The sequence below is a fragment of the Prionailurus bengalensis genome, chromosome D1, assembly GCF_016509475.1.
Source record: "Prionailurus bengalensis isolate Pbe53 chromosome D1, Fcat_Pben_1.1_paternal_pri, whole genome shotgun sequence".
Classification (NCBI taxonomy): Eukaryota; Metazoa; Chordata; class Mammalia; order Carnivora; family Felidae; genus Prionailurus; species Prionailurus bengalensis.
Genome location: NC_057346.1, coordinates 46433723 through 46451013, shown reverse-complemented (window position 1 = coordinate 46451013; position 17291 = coordinate 46433723). Strand labels below are relative to the sequence as shown.

General features: G+C 35.2%; 1 protein-coding gene across 1 annotated transcript in view; it reads left to right on the top strand.

The window, feature by feature from the left end:
* Positions 1-17291, top strand: part of HIKESHI (heat shock protein nuclear import factor hikeshi) — a 42865-nt gene that overhangs the window by 22622 nt on the left and 2952 nt on the right. The window contains exon 3 of the mRNA XM_043579993.1: positions 10819-10970. Coding sequence (XP_043435928.1) covers positions 10819-10970 — 152 coding nt within the window. The remainder of the gene's footprint in view (positions 1-10818; positions 10971-17291) is intronic.

The following is a 17291-nucleotide window of genomic DNA, read 5'->3' as shown; positions in this document are numbered from 1 at the left end:
TTCTTCGGGGTTTTTATGGCCACCTTTTGGATTATTTTAAATCCATATTTCTTTGATTTTTTTTTTTTTTTTCGCAAAGGTGTATTAGATTTTTAGTGTTTCCTCTAGGGATTATAATATGCACTGTTAACTTTTCACAGTGTACTATAAATTAATATTAACAATAAACATTCTGTATTTGACAACTACAAAACTGGATCTTGTCATTTTATAAAGCCTCATCTCTAGTATTACTTTCTATGTCAGCCTACTCAGTGAAATTCTGAATATAATGACAAAAACCATGTGGCAAAAAATCACATTTTGTGACTTATTTTGAATTAAAGATATTTATCTCCTATTGTTATCTTCTTCATAACACAATTCAACATTGCGGCTCTGTTTGTTTTATTTTATTTTAATTTAATTTTGTCTTACTTTTTTGAGAGAGAGAGAGCATGCAAATGGGGGAGAGGGTCAGAGGAAGAGAGAGAGAAAGGGAGAGAGAATTCACGCTGAGCGTGGAGCCCGATGTGGGGCTTGATCCCATGACCCTGGGATCATGACCCGTGTCAAAATCAAGAGTCAGATGCGCAACTGACTGAGCCATGCGGGCACCCCAGTATTGCAGGTTTTAAATAGCATGTGAGAGAGAGTCAGATCTGGATAATTGAAGCCTAAAGGTCTGTTGTAAATACTCTGCACATTTTCCTCAGAGTTCAGAATTTTCATAGCTTTCAGAGTTGAATACCAGAGACAAAAGGATTATTTACTCACCTTTGCTTTGCTTTGAAGAAGCATTTCATGATCAAGTCCAGGTTGTACTGGGAATTTTTCAGTGGGCTGCATCTTTAATTTTTTTGAATTCTTTTGGGAGATAGGTGGTTTTTCTTTTTCTTTTTTTTTGATGTGTGTATCCTTTCATTAACATAGAAAGTATCTGTAATTTGAAATCCATTTTCCACATATACTTATTTCTTTCTAGTTTCGTATTAATATTGTCTGATCTCACAGTGCTTTTTGAGTTTTTTTTTTTCAATTATCTTACCTGAATTCTGTAAGTATTGTCTAGTATCATTAAACTGTAAGATGATTAAGAAAACTCAGCATTCATATAGTAAGTCAACTAAGTGCAAGTGTCCCATTTATAATAACTTAAACATCTGTTAAAACCTGTAACAACTGTGAATAATGAGGTGCTATGTAATGTTCACTTTAAGAAGGTTTGGTTCATCATCTGTAAGGAGCATGAGTACAATATCTTTTAAATAAATGTTTAAAATTTTGATTCTAAATTTGGAAGGTGGAAGCAGTTTCTCTTACTGAAAATATAGAACTGAATATATATTATGTACATTTATGCATACTTAATATGCACATATCTGTCAAAGGTAAATCTTTGTAGAGTTCATATACTATTTGAAGAGTTTGTTTAAACCACATCCACATACTCTTTCATACACACAGAGTTCAACTTAAAACCTTCCTTTTCTCTGTAGGTTAACTATTTGTAAAGTGTTTCACGAGACAATGAGGAAATGGTTCAATGCCTCAGTCAGGGAGAATTCCAGTGACATCTGCAGTGGAGAATTATGTGGAGGATGGGAAACAGAAGAGGCCAAGATTGGAAGAGCAGGTGGGGGAGTAGGACATTAGGTCAGATGTAATAAAAATATACGTGGAACTTTACAAATATTTTTTTTTGTTTGTAGCACTTTAACATGTGATTGTAATTAATAGAAGAATAAGAAATAGTTGTTTAAATCACCTGTGGTGTAAAGGAGAGGGATCATTTGTTTATCTGAATTAAATAATGGAGTAGAGCTTTGTAGAATGCTCTTATTATGAGAAAAGGTGATATTTTAGTATTTTAGACCTTCAGGGTAAATTGGGCACCTTGTAGTGGGATTTTACCTACCTACCTACCTTTCTGTCTTTCTACCCTGGCCTTATTGTATTAGTTTGAAATGAAATTCCAAAAGTATCTGTTCCGATACTTAAAAATTCTTTTTTTGCATTAGGGATTTAAAACAAATACTTAAAAATTCTTTTTTGCATTAGAGATTTAAAACAACTTTATTTTGAAATAATTTTAAAATTAGAGAAAAATGACAAGAATAGTACAAAGAATTTCTTACATTCTTCTCCCGACATTTATCAGTTTTGCTACATTTTATCATATAGATCTGGAGATCTGTATACATGTGTGTGTGTATTTTCTTTTTTCTTGAAACTTTTGAGAATAAGTTGTAGATATTATGCCCCTTTACTCCTAAATACATCAGAATACAAAGGTATTCTCTTATGTAATCATAGTATAACTATCAAATTCAGAAAATTTAAGATTAATACAATACTCTTGTGTAACATACAGTATACATTAAAGTTTTACCAATTTTCTTAATAATGCCTTTAGTAACAGGCATTATTGCCTTCATCTAGGATCCAGTTAGGATCATACATTGCATTTAATTGTCTTTAGTCTTCAAACTGGAACAGTTGCTCAGCCTTTCTTTTTCATGACCATGACATTAAAAATAACTGTGAAGAAAGGCTTAGTACCCAAGAGGAATTTTTAAGAAATGTTTTTAAAGTTTATTATAAATCATCATTTGAATTTCTTTATAATTCTGTTCTTTTTGGGCTTGCCATATTTTAATGTCCTCACTTTGGCTTTCTCTGCACATGACCTATGTGGTCTCCTCTAATTTCATTTAGCTCAGTTGCCAGAAAGAAACTTTTAAACTTATTCTAGTTTTTGTTTTAAAATTGGGTTGAGCTTGTCAAGGGGATTAAAAAGGACAACACGAGTTCAAGATGATACTATTAGTCTATTGATATGAAATAGAGCTTGTGAGCCAAAATGGGAGGGAACCTTTTACTTCCTAACATTTCTTGACTTGCTTTCTTGAATGGCTTATTGTGAACTAAGAAATGAGTAAAAATCAGTGAAGAGTTCATGTCATGGATTGGTATAAGCAGGTGGGATAATGAACTAGAATGAGTATCAACTTTAGAGTTTGATAGACCTGTTTTGAACCCAATTACTAGCTGTGTAATCTTGACCAAGTTATTTAACTTCAGAGGGGATTTCAGGTAAAGTGGATATCATAATAGCTACAGTGCAAGTGTTTTTGTGAGCATTAGAGATAACAAATGCAAAATGCATATAGTACCCGTCATATAGTTGGTACTCAAGAAATGGTTATTACCTTTTTATAAAATCTTTCTTTTTATAGAAAGATCTAGGAAATATCTTAAAAATTGCCCAGAAAATGAAGCCTATTCAGAAAGATTAAGTATCTGTTACTGCTCCCATTAGATTGTAAGCTCCATTTGTATCTTTTACTGTATGTGCTTTAGAATGTATACAGCACAATGATGGACTTTATTAAATACTGGAATATTTACCAAGTGATGAACTTGGTAAATATTGCTTGTTTAACTACATTTCAGACATGCAAATTCTAGATGTATTATAATGTCAGATACATTATCATGTTTATCTGGTTAAAATATTTATTGTTGATAAACCTTTGATAGTCACATTGCTTTTGAACTATGCATGAGTGAAAAATGTAATTTCAGGCTTGTGAGGCTATCGATGGAAATGAAGCATAGAGGTTTTAGAAATAGATTACTGATTTCTAAATATTTACATCCAATATCAACAAGGCTTTTACGCAGGCATAATTATGCCATTTTATGTAGTTTTTTTGCATATGTCATATTCAAATGCCACTTTACAGTGAATTACTTACTTTTAGCATAAGTGCTTTCTTTAGTCATCTCTTTGTCGCCATGCACAGCTTTCATATCTTCACCAATGGACTCACTTTTACTTTTTTAGTTTCCTTTTTAGGGTATTTAGAACTCTTAGACTGATATTTCATGAGTTTTATTCTTTTGTAGAGGTCTTCTAAAGAATAGTACATTTGCTTATATATTTTTAAAAGTCATTGTATCTTGAAGTTACCATATGGATCTACTGGACCATTTTACAAATTTAAAATGAATTTGGTGTTATTAGTAACCTTATTTTTCCTCCATCATGACACAGTTTGCTCTTTCATCCAAGGAATTATTCATTACTTGTCAATTACTCTCAACTATGCAAAAAAAAAAAAAAAAAAAAAAAGAAGAAGAAGAAGAAAATGGATGATGGAATTAGTGCAGATTTTAGCAAACATTTTTGTAAAGAATAAGATAGTATATATTTTAAGCTTTGTGGGCCACATATGGTCTTTGTAGCATATTAGTTTTTAAAAATGTTTATTTATTTATTTTGAGAGAATGTGTGCGTGGGTGAGCAGGGGTGGGGCAGAGACAGGGGGAGAGAGAATCCCAAGCAGGCTCCATGCTCAGTGTGGGGCTCTGTCTCATGACTACAATATCACACTCTGAACTTATATCAAGAGTTCGATACTTAACCGACTGAGCCACCCAGGCACCCTTGTAGCATATTCTTCTTTAAACAACCCTTTAAAAGGGTAAAAACTATTCTTAGCTCACAGGTCATATGAAAATAGGTTGTGGCCCAAATTTGGCCTGTGTACCTTAGTTGCCATTGTGTTATCCTACAGTTTTCATATTGCATCATCCAAAAGATTATTTTATCTTTCAAGAAGTGTAAAAGGAGACTGAAGACACCATCTTTATGGTCTGCTCTTTGCTTATATTGAACAGAATTAGGAATTCATATTTTGTTATATTTTGTTTATAATTGCAAAGAGAAGAAAATTGACAGGAACAAGTTTCATAATTATTGTATGAATCAGAAAATGAATATAAAGAGGCAAATAGCCACATTCTAAACTCTAATTATGATGGTGAAGTTGATCATAAAAGGAAAGTCTCAGACTGATTCTTTGGATGATATTGTCTTAGGTGAATTTTCTCATACTAAAAAACTGATGATTGAACAGTTTATTTCTAAGGACAAAAGAAAATATGGTACTCCTACCCATTTAGTTATTTAACAAGGAGGAGTAAATACAGTATTTGGTGACAAAATCTTGAAGATGTAGTAAAATGCTGGTATTCTTTCCTGTTATTCTTTTAAAATTGAGACACTTCAAAAGTGGACATTGCTGAAAGTGGGTGTGTATACAGGTAATTAGAAGGCAGTAGGTGTAGAAATGAAACAAATTAATTGGATTGATTATTCTAAATAATTTTATAAATCTAAAAATGACAGTGTTTTGCAAATTGTGGATCAAAGAAGATGCCCATCCTTTCTTCAACAAATTATGAGCCATTAAATATTTCAGAATTTTAAGATTTAAAGCATTGCATTTTGACAATGCAATTGTTAGAAGAAATAATGATAAGTTAGAACCTATTAGAAGATGTGTTTAAAATCAGGAGTTATTAGATTTATAAGATGGATATGTCTCACATTTACTCATGATAGTGAACAATTCAGAGAATGTGGCTCATTTTGGTTATATATAAACTTAAAAAACTGGTTAGTGGGGGATGAATATTTGGTCTTGTTATATTTCAATACTTATTAAAAATTTGAATAAAGTTGTTTTTCACTATTTTCCTGTGAAATTTTTGTAAGATGACTTTTAAAATATATATATTTAAAGACTCCATTAGACACAGATAGTAAGTGATGATTACTGCTTCTCCTTGTATACTAACAGTAAAAGTCTAGTTTCTCATAGAATTTCTTCTTCTGAGTTGTGCTTTGTGTTAGGCTCTTGACTTGCGGTGAAGAGGGACACTTTGAGAAACACCTTTGAAAGATTTTCTGCTGCTTTTACTATTAGAATGTTGAGGAATTTATCTAATTTTTTTCTTCAAGACCAGGTTGGATGTTTTACCTTCTCTGTTTTTGTTTAACTGTTTGACACTAAGACTCAGTATAATTGGTCATGTTTTTCTTTTCACTCTTGCTGTTCATGAATTCAGATCCAAAATTAAACACTAAGTTTGTATATTATGTTTCAGTGTTTCTTCCCAGTATTTTATGGTTTACAAACAAGAACCTATGTACTTAACGGTTATCAACCACTGTGTCAAGCCCATTTTGAGAATAAGAGTAAATAAAAGAATGAGTTCATTGCACAGTGGATCTCTTTGAAAATATAAAGATTGCCAAAGACTTTTGGTTTTGTTTTTTTCTCTCTTAAGTTGTTTTAGTCCCAGAGAGCTTTAAATGAAGTCAGAATATTTCCTTAGTCCCCATCTCTTACAATGGATCTCAAGCCAGTTTTACTTAGTAGTTTGCCAGTAGCTTGCATGCAATAAAAGAGGAGGTTAGAGGGGCACCTGGGTGGCGCAGTCGGTTAAGCATCCGACTTCAGCCAGGTCACGATCTCACGGTCCGTGAGTTCGAGCCCCGTGTCAGGCTCTGGGCTGATGGCTCAGAGCCTGGAGCCTGTTTCCGATTCTGTGTCTCCCTCTCTCTCTGCCCCTCCCCTGTTCATGCTCTGTCTCTCTCTGTCCCAAAAATAAATAAACGTTGAAAAAAAAAAAAAAGGAGGTTAGAGATGACAAGGCTTTCTGCTTGGGCAGATCGTCCCTGAGTAGTTAAAACTAAGGCAGTATAAGATTTCCTTGATTGAGGTCTTTGGAACCTGTTATGCAGACAAATAGCAGTACATCTTCTCAACTTAGCATAATTCTAGGTTTAAAACAGTTAAAACTTCAAAAGAACTTCAAGAGTCCATCTCTCCATAAAAGCAGCAACAGCAACCAAAATTGTCAAAAACTGTCAGAATCTTTTTCAGGACTCTGGAAAGTAACCAAAAGTTTGTAGTAACCAGGGGAGCATTAATCAAGAAAATCACTGCATCTAGGTAAGAACAGCAAGCTTTGTGGCATTTTAACTTACCCTGTACCCATCCCATGTTCCTCAGCTCAGTGGTAGCCTTGAAAATAATAGCCGTTGTTCTTGGTACTGGTACCAGAGAGAGCCAAATAGACCTCATTCACAACACATTATAATTACAGTTGACCCTTGAACATCATGGGGGTTGGGGCATGTACCTCCTGTGCAGTTGAAAATCCATGTATAACTTTTGACTCCCCAAAAATATAACTGCTAATAGCCTACTGTTGACTGGAAGCCTTACTCATAAAAGTTGAGTAACATGTATTTTGTATGTTATATGTGTTACATAATACTGTATATATAAGTTAGGGAAAAAATAAGAGAAAAGAAAATATTGAGAAAGTCATAAGGAAAGTACATTTACAATTTGTACCATAAAAAATCTATGTACAAGTGGACTCACAGTTCAAACCTGTGTTGCTCAAGGGTTGACTGTAATTTTTTTGATTTGTCTGGTGGTTCCCTTAAGATTAATTGAAAAGACTTTCCTTTATCTCACTGAAGTGACAACCTTGGGAGTGTTTGTCAAAAATATATACTTTGTTACTGCTGCCCGAGGCACTGACAACAATTGGAGCAAAAATAGACTGACTAAAAAGCTTGAGAGGAAAGGCTGGGAATAAGATACTTTGAGGAAAAAGGGCTTTGAGGACTTGGACTTGGAAATTTTTGGAAATCTCAAAGACTATTTACAGTCATGGCTGTGCACATACATGTTCAGGCTGTGCACAAGCTCAGGCTTAGGACTTTAAGAAGGTTGTAAGTTTGTTCTGGCTGACTTTGGGGCTCTGTGTAGTCTGGAAGTGAGGGCTAAGGCAGAGTTGTAAGCTGCCTGGTTAGTATTAAAGGGATGTCCCAACACACAGAGCCCATCTTCAAAGACTGGGAGAATTTTTGGGTTCTAGGCTTTTAAGGAAATGTCTGTTCAATCACTGGTTGACCACTAAGCTAATAGAACAGAGATGTCAGTGATCACACACGACAAAAAATACTTCATGGTATTGGTTCAGAAAAGTCATTAATGAAAAAGTATATATTAACAGTAAATCCTAAGGAGGGGAAACATCTGATTTCTAGATTTGCGACATTGTAATATTCAACATCCAGTTTTCCATAAAAAGTTTTATGAGGCATGCAAAGAAAGTAAGACCCTTTCAGAGAAGAAATGAACAGAAACTGTCCCTAGGAAGCATTATGACCTTTGAACTTACTGAAAGTTAAACAAACAGGAGAATGATGCTCCATCAAATATCAATAGAGAAGTTATCAAAAGGAGCTAAACATAAATGATGGAGCTGAAAAGTAACAGTAGGAAATGAAGAGTTCGCTAGACGGTTTCAGTAGATTTGAGTAGGCCAAAGGAAGAGTCAATGAACTCAAAGAAAGGTCAGTTGAAATACCTAGTTTGAAGAGCTGAAAGAAGAAAAATGAACAGTCTTTGAGACCTATGAGATGCCATCAAGTATACCAACATATGCATAATAGGAGTTGGAGAAGGAGGAGAGAGGAGGGGAGGAAAGAATATTTGAAGAAATAATGCCCTGATAAAACTTTGTAAATTTGATGAAAAACATAACACGCTTAAGAAGTTCAATAAACTCCAAGTGGGGTAAACTCTATACCACAGCCTATCATAATCAAACTGTCAAAGACAAAGAGAATTTTGAAAGTGGCAAGAGAATCAGCTCCTCAAATAACAATGATTCTTAGATTAACAGCTGGTTTCTTATCAGAAACAATGGAATCCAAAGGCTTTGGGATGACAAAGCACTGAAAGAAAAACTGTAAATAATTCTCTATCAAAACTATCTATCCGAAATGAAGGAGAGATGACATTCTCAGGTAAAACAGAGAGTCATTGCTTAAAGACTTAGCCTACAAGAAGTACTAAAGAGAGTCCTTCAGGCTGAAAAGAGAGGGCATGAGACAGTAATTTGCATTCACATGAAAGAAAAAACAGGTAAATGTAACTGCGTAGGTAATTATAAAAGTAGTGTACATTTTGTTTGTAACTCCTTTTCCCCCTATTTGATATAAAAGACAACTGCATAAAGAAGAAACTATAAACCCATGTTTATGGGCATGCTATTTATAAAGATGTAATTTATGACAACACATAGAGAAATTATATAGGAGCAAAGTTTTTATGTACTACTGAAATTAAATTGGTCTTAATCCAGACTGGGTTGTTATAAATGAAGATGTGCAAGGACTAAGGAAATAGCAAAAATATATAGTAAAATAAATGATAAGAGAATTAATATGGTACACTAGCAAAATTAAATTTTTCAGTTAAAAGGCAGAGGTTTTCAGAATGGATTAAAAAAAAATCCATCTGTTGATTCAGACATAATCATTGGTTGAAAGGAAAGGATGAAAAATGCATCAGTAACTAAACATGCAAACAGTAACTAAAAGAGCTTGAGTGGCTGGACTAAAATCAGACTAAATAAATGTATGAAAAAAATTGTTATAAGAGATAAAGAAGGACATTATATAGTGATAAAGGGGTCAATCTATCGGAAAGGTAATAACAATTATAAACTTTTTGTACCTAACAACAGAATTTCAAAATACATGAAGCAAAATGTGGCAGGATTGAAGGGAGAATATGGTTCAACAATTATAGTTGGAAACTTAACCCTACTTTCAGTAATGGGTAGAATGACTAGACAGAGGATCATCAAGGAAATAGAAAGTGTGAACACTATAAACCTCCTACACCTAACCGTCTTACAAAGAACATTCTTCCCAACAACAGCAGAATGCACATTCTTAAGTGCACATGGAGCAGTTTTTTGGATAGGCCATATATTAGGCCACAAAACAAATCTTGATATATTTAAAAGCAAATCATACAAAGTATGTTCTCTGACCACAAATATAGAAACAAATCTGGAAAATTCATAAATATATGGAAGTTTGATAAAACAGTTAATTTAAAACTACTGAAACTATCTTAAACTAGTCATACTTAGTGGAAGTGTGTGTGTGTGTATTTTTAAATCACAGAAAAATACATTATAACTTTTTATTCATATGCTTGAAAATTTAAGGGGAGTTTTGGTATTTGTAATGAATGTTCTAGTTATTAGGACTGTGTGTTGCCCCAGGTTTTTGTCCTTCAGTATTTGATTAAACATTTTAGAGTCCTATGAAAACAGCAGATAATCCAAAAATCTATTGTATGATTTTTTTTCCTTCAGACTCACTTTTCTGATTATGTCATATGTGGATTAAAAAAATTGGCCTATATTTTCCACATATAAGTTAGATGGCACTTACAGGCTCAGAAGTATACTTAATGATACATTGATTTATAAAGGGAAAGAGTTATTGGTTATTTTCCATTGATAAGCTTCTTTACTGCTTGTTTGATAACATTATCAGGTGTTAAGTGGGAGTGATACATGACATTTAATAAAATATAACGTCATTTCTCAATAATAATGGTAATTTAAGATCTTTATTTAGTGGAGTGATGAGAAAATGTTAAAACTAACTTAAAACATCTTTTTTTAATATGAAATTTATTGTCAAATTGGTTTTTCATACAACACCCAGTGCTCATCCCAACAGGTGCCCTCCTCAATGCCCATCACCCACTTTCCCCTCCCTCCCACCCCCCCATCAACCCTCAGTAAACTAACTTAAAAAAAAATCTTAAAAAATATTGTTCCCTTTGAGTTAGCATTGAGAATTTTTTAATGTAATTCATGCTTATTCATTTATTTTTCTCATTGTGTTGTTACTTTTCATTTTTAGCTGCAGTAGTTTTAATAAGCTTTAAAGAAGTAACATCTTTTTTCTGGTGGGGAAAATTTCAGTTTTCTTTGTTAGTTTGGTAAAAACTAGCCTTTTACATTTATGTGAAAAGAGACCAACTTTAATCGAAACTTTTTAGTGCATGTAGATCAGAGGTTTTTCACATATTTACAAAGGAATTTGGCTACAAGTTAAACTTGAAATTTGCGGTACATGTTAATTTCTTTCAGGAGAAGGAAGCCAACACCCTTTTGGAGCCATGAATATTGTCCGAACTCCATCTGTTGCTCAGATCGGAATTTCAGTGGAATTATTGGACAGTTTGGCTCAGCAGACTCCAGTAGGCAGTGCTGCTGTATCCTCAGTTGACTCATTCACTCAGGTAATGCAATGCTTATTTCATTATTTTCTAAATTTTAAAATCAAATTCTGTACTTTAAAAATTAGCTTCATGGTAGAAAACCTGTAAAAATGAAGGTAAATATGTATGGCATAAGTTATTGGCTTCTGTGGATAATTTAACCTTGTCTACTTCTATAGGTACTCTAAAATTGGTAAATGTTTTGATGAGACTTGTTTTTATAGTGATGAAATAGCTCAAAGCAATTTAAAAATGGGATTAAATATTAACATTTTTTCCCCTCCCACAGTATACTAGGTTGTAGGTGTATAGTTGTGAATTTTATAAGCTAGATTCTCATCCTCAAGGAGCTTAAACTGACATAATTCCATGATGATTGGCTTAAGCAAAAAATGTTTATTTTTGAGAGAGCACATGTCAGGGGGGTACAGAGAGAGAGAGGGACAGAGGATCTGAAGCAGACTCCTCCCTGACAGCAGCAAGCTTGATGCAGAGTTCAAACTTATGAATCAGGAGATCGTGACCTGAGCTGAGGTTGCACGTTCAACCAACTGAGTCAGCCAGACACCCCAATGATGATTGACTTTTAACCTCTGTATGACAAAAGGCTGAAGGGGAGAATGATGTAGGCAAAGGTGTAGCTAATACAAAGGCCCTGAGGTAGAAAAATAATTTTGTTGTTTGGAAAATAATATGAAGGTCTTTGTGGCTGGAGTAGAGCGAGCAAGGGTGAGAGATAGGAGATGAGATGAGAGTAATTGGGGAGGTGGATGCAGGATAAAATCATGGTACCTCACTGGCTTTTATAAGGACTTTAGCTTATATTCTATTTGGAAAAGAAGACATAAGAGAGTTTTGAGAAGAGTAAGAGGATCTAAGTTACATTTTAAAAGGATCATTTTGCATTTTTGGAGAGACACTGTAGTGGGAAGGAGGAAGATTAATTAGGAGGCTCTTATGAAAATCTAGATGAGAGATTATAATGACTTGAACTGGTGAAGTCCTGGGAGGTGGATATGAAGGTAATTAAAAGTACTGGCATATCTTGTTTTATTGCACTTCACTATATTGCACCTCACAGGTACTGGTTTTTTATATATTGAAGGTTTGTGGCAACCCTGAATGGAGCAAATCTGTCAGCAGCATTTTTCCAACAGCATTTGCTCACTTCATGTCTCTTTGAACATGTTGGTAATTCTTGCAATATCTTAAACTTTTTTGTTATTATATTTATTACCGTAATCCATGATCAATAACCTTTGATGTTACTATTATAATTGTTTTGGGGCACCATGAACTGTGCCCATATGAGATGGAGAACTTAATTGCTAAGTGTTGTGTGTTTTCTGACTCCTCCACTTACCAACTATTCCCTGATCTTTCTCTCCTCAGGCCTCCCTATTCCCTGAGACACAACAATATTGAAATTAGGCCAGTTAATAACCCTACAATGGCCTTTAAGGGTTCAAGTGAAAAAAGAGTCAATCTATGAGGCAAACTTCATTGTTGTTTTATGTTAAGAATTTGCCACAGCCACCCCAACCTTCAGAAACCACCACCCTTGATCAGTCAGCAGCCATCAACATTGAGGCAAGACCCTCCACCAACAAAAAGATTATGACTCGCTGAAAGCTCAGATGATGTTTAGCATTTTCTAGCAATAAAGTATTTTTTTTAATGAAGGTATGTACATTTTTTCAGACATAATGCTAGTGCATACTTAACAGACTATAGTATAGTGTAAACAAAATTTTTATATGCACTAGAAAACCAAAGCATTGACTTGACTCACTTTAGTGTCTGGAACTAAATGGCAGTATGTCTGAAGCATGTCTATAGTTGATTTCTAGAGATAATTTGAAGATGGAGCCTGTAGTGTTTCATGGTGTGGATCACATGTAAGGTCTGAGATTAAAGAGAGACATCAACTGTGGCCCAAGGATGTTGGCTTGAAGAACTTGAACATGGAATATTGAACACAAGTATGGGCTGGGAGTGGAATCAGGAGTTGGATTTTGGTTGTACTATGTTTGGGATGCTTGTTAGACATCCAGCTGGAGATGACGAGTCTAGAGTTCAAGAGCGAGGTCTAGGACACAGATCAAAATGGGAGTCATCAGTGTAGAGATCTTATCTAGAGTTTTGTAGGACTGTGGTTACTAGAGAAGTAATTATAAATAGAAAATTTGATCTCAGGGCCATTTCAAATTTGAGAAGCTTAAGAAATAAAGAGAGAAAAAGAGTAGCCTAAAGTAGGAGGAGACCCCAAAAGTAGTGTTTTGGAAGCCAAGCAGAGACTGGTTTTGAAGAAGGAAGTATCAGTAGTATCATTGCTGATGGGTTGAGATGAGGCTGAGAAGTAACCACTGGATTCAGCAAGATAGAAGTCATTGAAGAGTTTGATAAGAGTTCAGGGTGGTAGAGGAAGAGTTTGGAGTGAGTTGGAGAGAAGGAAGTGGAAACAGTAGTGACTATAGATGACTCTTGATGAGTATAGTTGTGGAGGACGGCAGATAAATGGTTTGGTTACTTAAGGGGGGCTATGGGTACAAGGACTTTGTTTTTACTGTTTTTAATGGGAGATATTACATCATGTTTGACTGATGTGAATGAAGCATTAAAGAAAAACTAATGATGCAGGAGAGTGGGGAGAGTTGCTGAAGTGGTGTCCTTGAGTAGGAAATGAGTGTACATTAGATAGGATAATGGACAGTTCTCATAGTAATGGATATATGGATATGGATGGATGCAAGAGGTTGGTAAAGGTGGTGATGAGAACTTGTGCACGTTCTCTCTTGATTCCTTCTCTTTGTTCAGTGAAATAGGAAACAAGGTCATCAGCTAAGATTGAAGAGAAAGGAGTATTGGATATTTAAAGGAAAAGGATTATTAAATAAGTCCACTAGGAGAGGAGGAGGGTGAATGAACTAGGGAATCCTTTTCTGGGCGGCATATTCTTTAGGGTTTTGGCCATGAATTTAAAGGCAGACTTGTCACATGATCTCTTGAGAATGAGCTGAATTAAAAGAATGATAGAGTCTGGGTCTTTTTTTTTTTTTCCAGTAATTAAAAAAACATACTGCTGTGCTGAGAATAGCAAGTTGTAAAGCAATAGTTACAGTATCCCAGATAGACAATATTAGAAAAATGTCTGAAAAATACATACCAAAGTGGTGTTATCTCTGGAGAGAGTTTAAGAAGACTTTTTACTCTAGATATTTATAAATTATTTGAGCTTTTTAAATAAAGCATATGTATTTTTTTTAATGCTTATTTATTTATTTTGAGAGAGTGCAAGAGAGTGGGGGAAGGGCAGGGAGCGAGAGGGAGAGAATCCCAAGCAGGCTCCACACTGTCAGTGCAGAGTCTAAGGCGGGGCTCAGTCCCACGAACCGTGAGATCATGACCTGAGCTGAAATCAAGAGCTGGATGCTCAACCAACTGACTGAGCCACTCAGGTGCCCCAAAGCATATGTACTTTTTATTAAATATTTTATTATGAGATATTTTAAATATATAGGAAAATACATCCTACAAATATTGTATGCCTACTGTGTACCAGGTGCTTTCTAAGCACAAATGGATAAAAATAGGTAGACAAAATAACAGTTGTTCTTATAGAGCTCTCTTTATAGTGGATTATATAAGAAGACTTCAGAGTGTCTTCCACCTAGATTTAACATATTCGCCACATATTTGCTACTAATTTTTAAAAAAAAGTATTTCAGATAAGGCTTGGTGGCTTCTGCTTCTCTTCTTCCCATTTTTCTGGTAGCTACTCTTCTAACTTCATATATTTTTGCCATCCTGTGTTAGTACTTTAAAAGAAACATATATGTCCACAAAAAATGTATAGCACTACTCATTTAAACATGTTTTTAATTTATATTCTTGATTACTCTTACTTCTTTTACTTTTTATTAATAGTACGTGTACGTGGCTTAAACATCACACAGTTTTACATGCAAGACAGTTGTCCTTGGTTATACTTCTTATATTCTTCTTTTTCTGCTCCTTAAAAGTACTCACTTTCAACCTTCAACCTCCTTCTCATTTTTTTTTCACTGATTTCTTCCTGTATTTAACTTCCATGTGTCAGAAAAACCTTGCTTAATCTGTTCTTAACCAATTTGTCTGTTGTAGGTGTTTTCCATCGACTTACCAATGCCTAATGTGATTTAGCTCTCTCATTCCTCTGTTCCCCAGCATATGGAGATATCTTTTCTCCCCACTTTTTTTTTTTAATGTTCATTTTACTTATTTTGAAAAAGAGTGTGAAATCAGGGAAGGGAGAGAGAGTGAGGGAGAGAATCTGAAGCAGAGACAGAGAATCTGAAGCAGGTTCTGCCCTGCCAGTGCAAAGCCCAATGTGGAGCTCAAATTCACCAACCTAGAGATTATGACCTGAGCCAAAGTCGGTTGCTCCAACCAACTGAGCCACCCACGTGCCCATCCCCACCTTTTTTTTTTTTTTTAAAGATTTTATTTTATTTTTAGTCGAGAGATTGTGTGCAGATGGGGTGATGAGGGAGAACAAGAATCTCAAGCAGGCTCCATGCCCAGCATGGAACCTGATGTGGGGCTTGATCTCCTAAGTCAAAATCAGGAGTGAGATGCTTAACTGCATCACCAAGGCGCCCCAAGATTTACACCCAATGTGGGGCTTAAACTTACAACCCCAAGATCAGGATTCACATGCCCTACTGACTGAGCCAGCCAGGCACCACCCCCACCCCCAACCATTTTATTACTGATTTTCATTTAATTAATCAGTTTTCAGTATCATGATCACTAAATGTTTTTCAGAACTGAGCCAACATACTGTGATTTGCATTTTCTTTCTTGTATAACATTTTATTTTTCTTGGTTAATAAATGCATTTTTCCTTTGTATGGATTTCTGTTTCCAGGTCTAATTTATGCCCAAACTCTGCCAAGTATAAATTCCCATTCAGTATATTTTTAAAAAGCAGTTTTTAAAATTTTTTTGCTAATATCCTTCTTGGAACTCTTTTTTGTTCTTCTGTGGACTGATTATTCTCTGGGTCTGTTGCATAACTATAGTCAAGGTTTTATTTTCTTTAACCATTATTAGAGAAATTCCTTTTATTTCTCTTCTGTGTTGTAGTCCTTTTTTTTTGTTTTCTCTGTTTTTCTTGTTTTTTTTAAACATTTTTTTTTTCAACGTTTTTATTTATTTTTGGGACAGAGAGAGACAAAGCATGAACGGGGGAGGGGCAGAGAGAGAGGGAGACCCAGAATCGGAAACAGGCTCCAGGTTCTGAGCCATCAGCCCAGAGCCTGATGCGGGGCTCGAACTCACGGACCGTGAGATCGTGACCTGGCTGAAGTCAGACGCTTAACCGACTGCGCCACCCAGGCGCCCCTCTGTTTTTCTTGTTGATTACCCCTTTGTATCTTTTTAAATTTTTTTTTTTAAATGTTTATTTATTTTTGAGACAGAGGCAGAGCGTGAGCGAGGGAGGGGCAGAGAGAGGGGGAGACACAGAATCTGAAACAGGCTGCAGGCTCCGAGCTGTCAGCACAGAACCCGATGTGGGGCTCGAACCCACAAACCGTGAGATCATGACCTGAACTGAAGTCGGACGCTCAACCTACTGAGCCATCCAGACGCCCCTTTATTTATTTATTAAAAAAAAATTTTTTTAATGTTTATTTTTGAGACAGAGACAGAGTGTGTCCCTTTTGTATATTTTTTAAATGAATGTAAATGGTATACTGTGCAAATTTTTGCAGTTTGGCTATTGTTCATTCAACATTTTAAAGATTTATTTGTGTTGAGACATGGAATAAATCTAGTTTATTTCAATTGTTGTATAGTATGCAATTGTATGAATGAGACAGTTTTGTTTTTTTTTTTCATTTCTATATTGGTGGATATTTTCACTAATATTTTTGTTAAGACCTTAAATTTTTGCCAAACTGATGGGTGAAATTTGAATAACTCTATTGTTTGGATTTGTATTTCTTGATTACTGGTGAAGTTGAACATCTTTTCTCATTTTGACCTGCATTGTTTTGTTTTTATTTTTGAGAAAGTGCATGCGTGCAAACCGGGAAGGGGGAGAGGCAGAGAGGGAATCTTAAGCAGGTTTCATGCCCAGAGAGGAGCTTGATGTGGGGCTCCGTCTTATAACCGTGAGATCATGACCTGAGCAGAAATCAAGAGTCTAGTGCTTAACTGACGGAGCTACCCAGGTACCCTGCAGGCTGCCTGCTCAGCACGGAGCTTGTCACAAGGCTCAATCCCACAATCCTGGGATCATGACCTGAGCTGAAATGAAATCAAGAATCAGATGCTCAACCAACTATGCCACCCAGG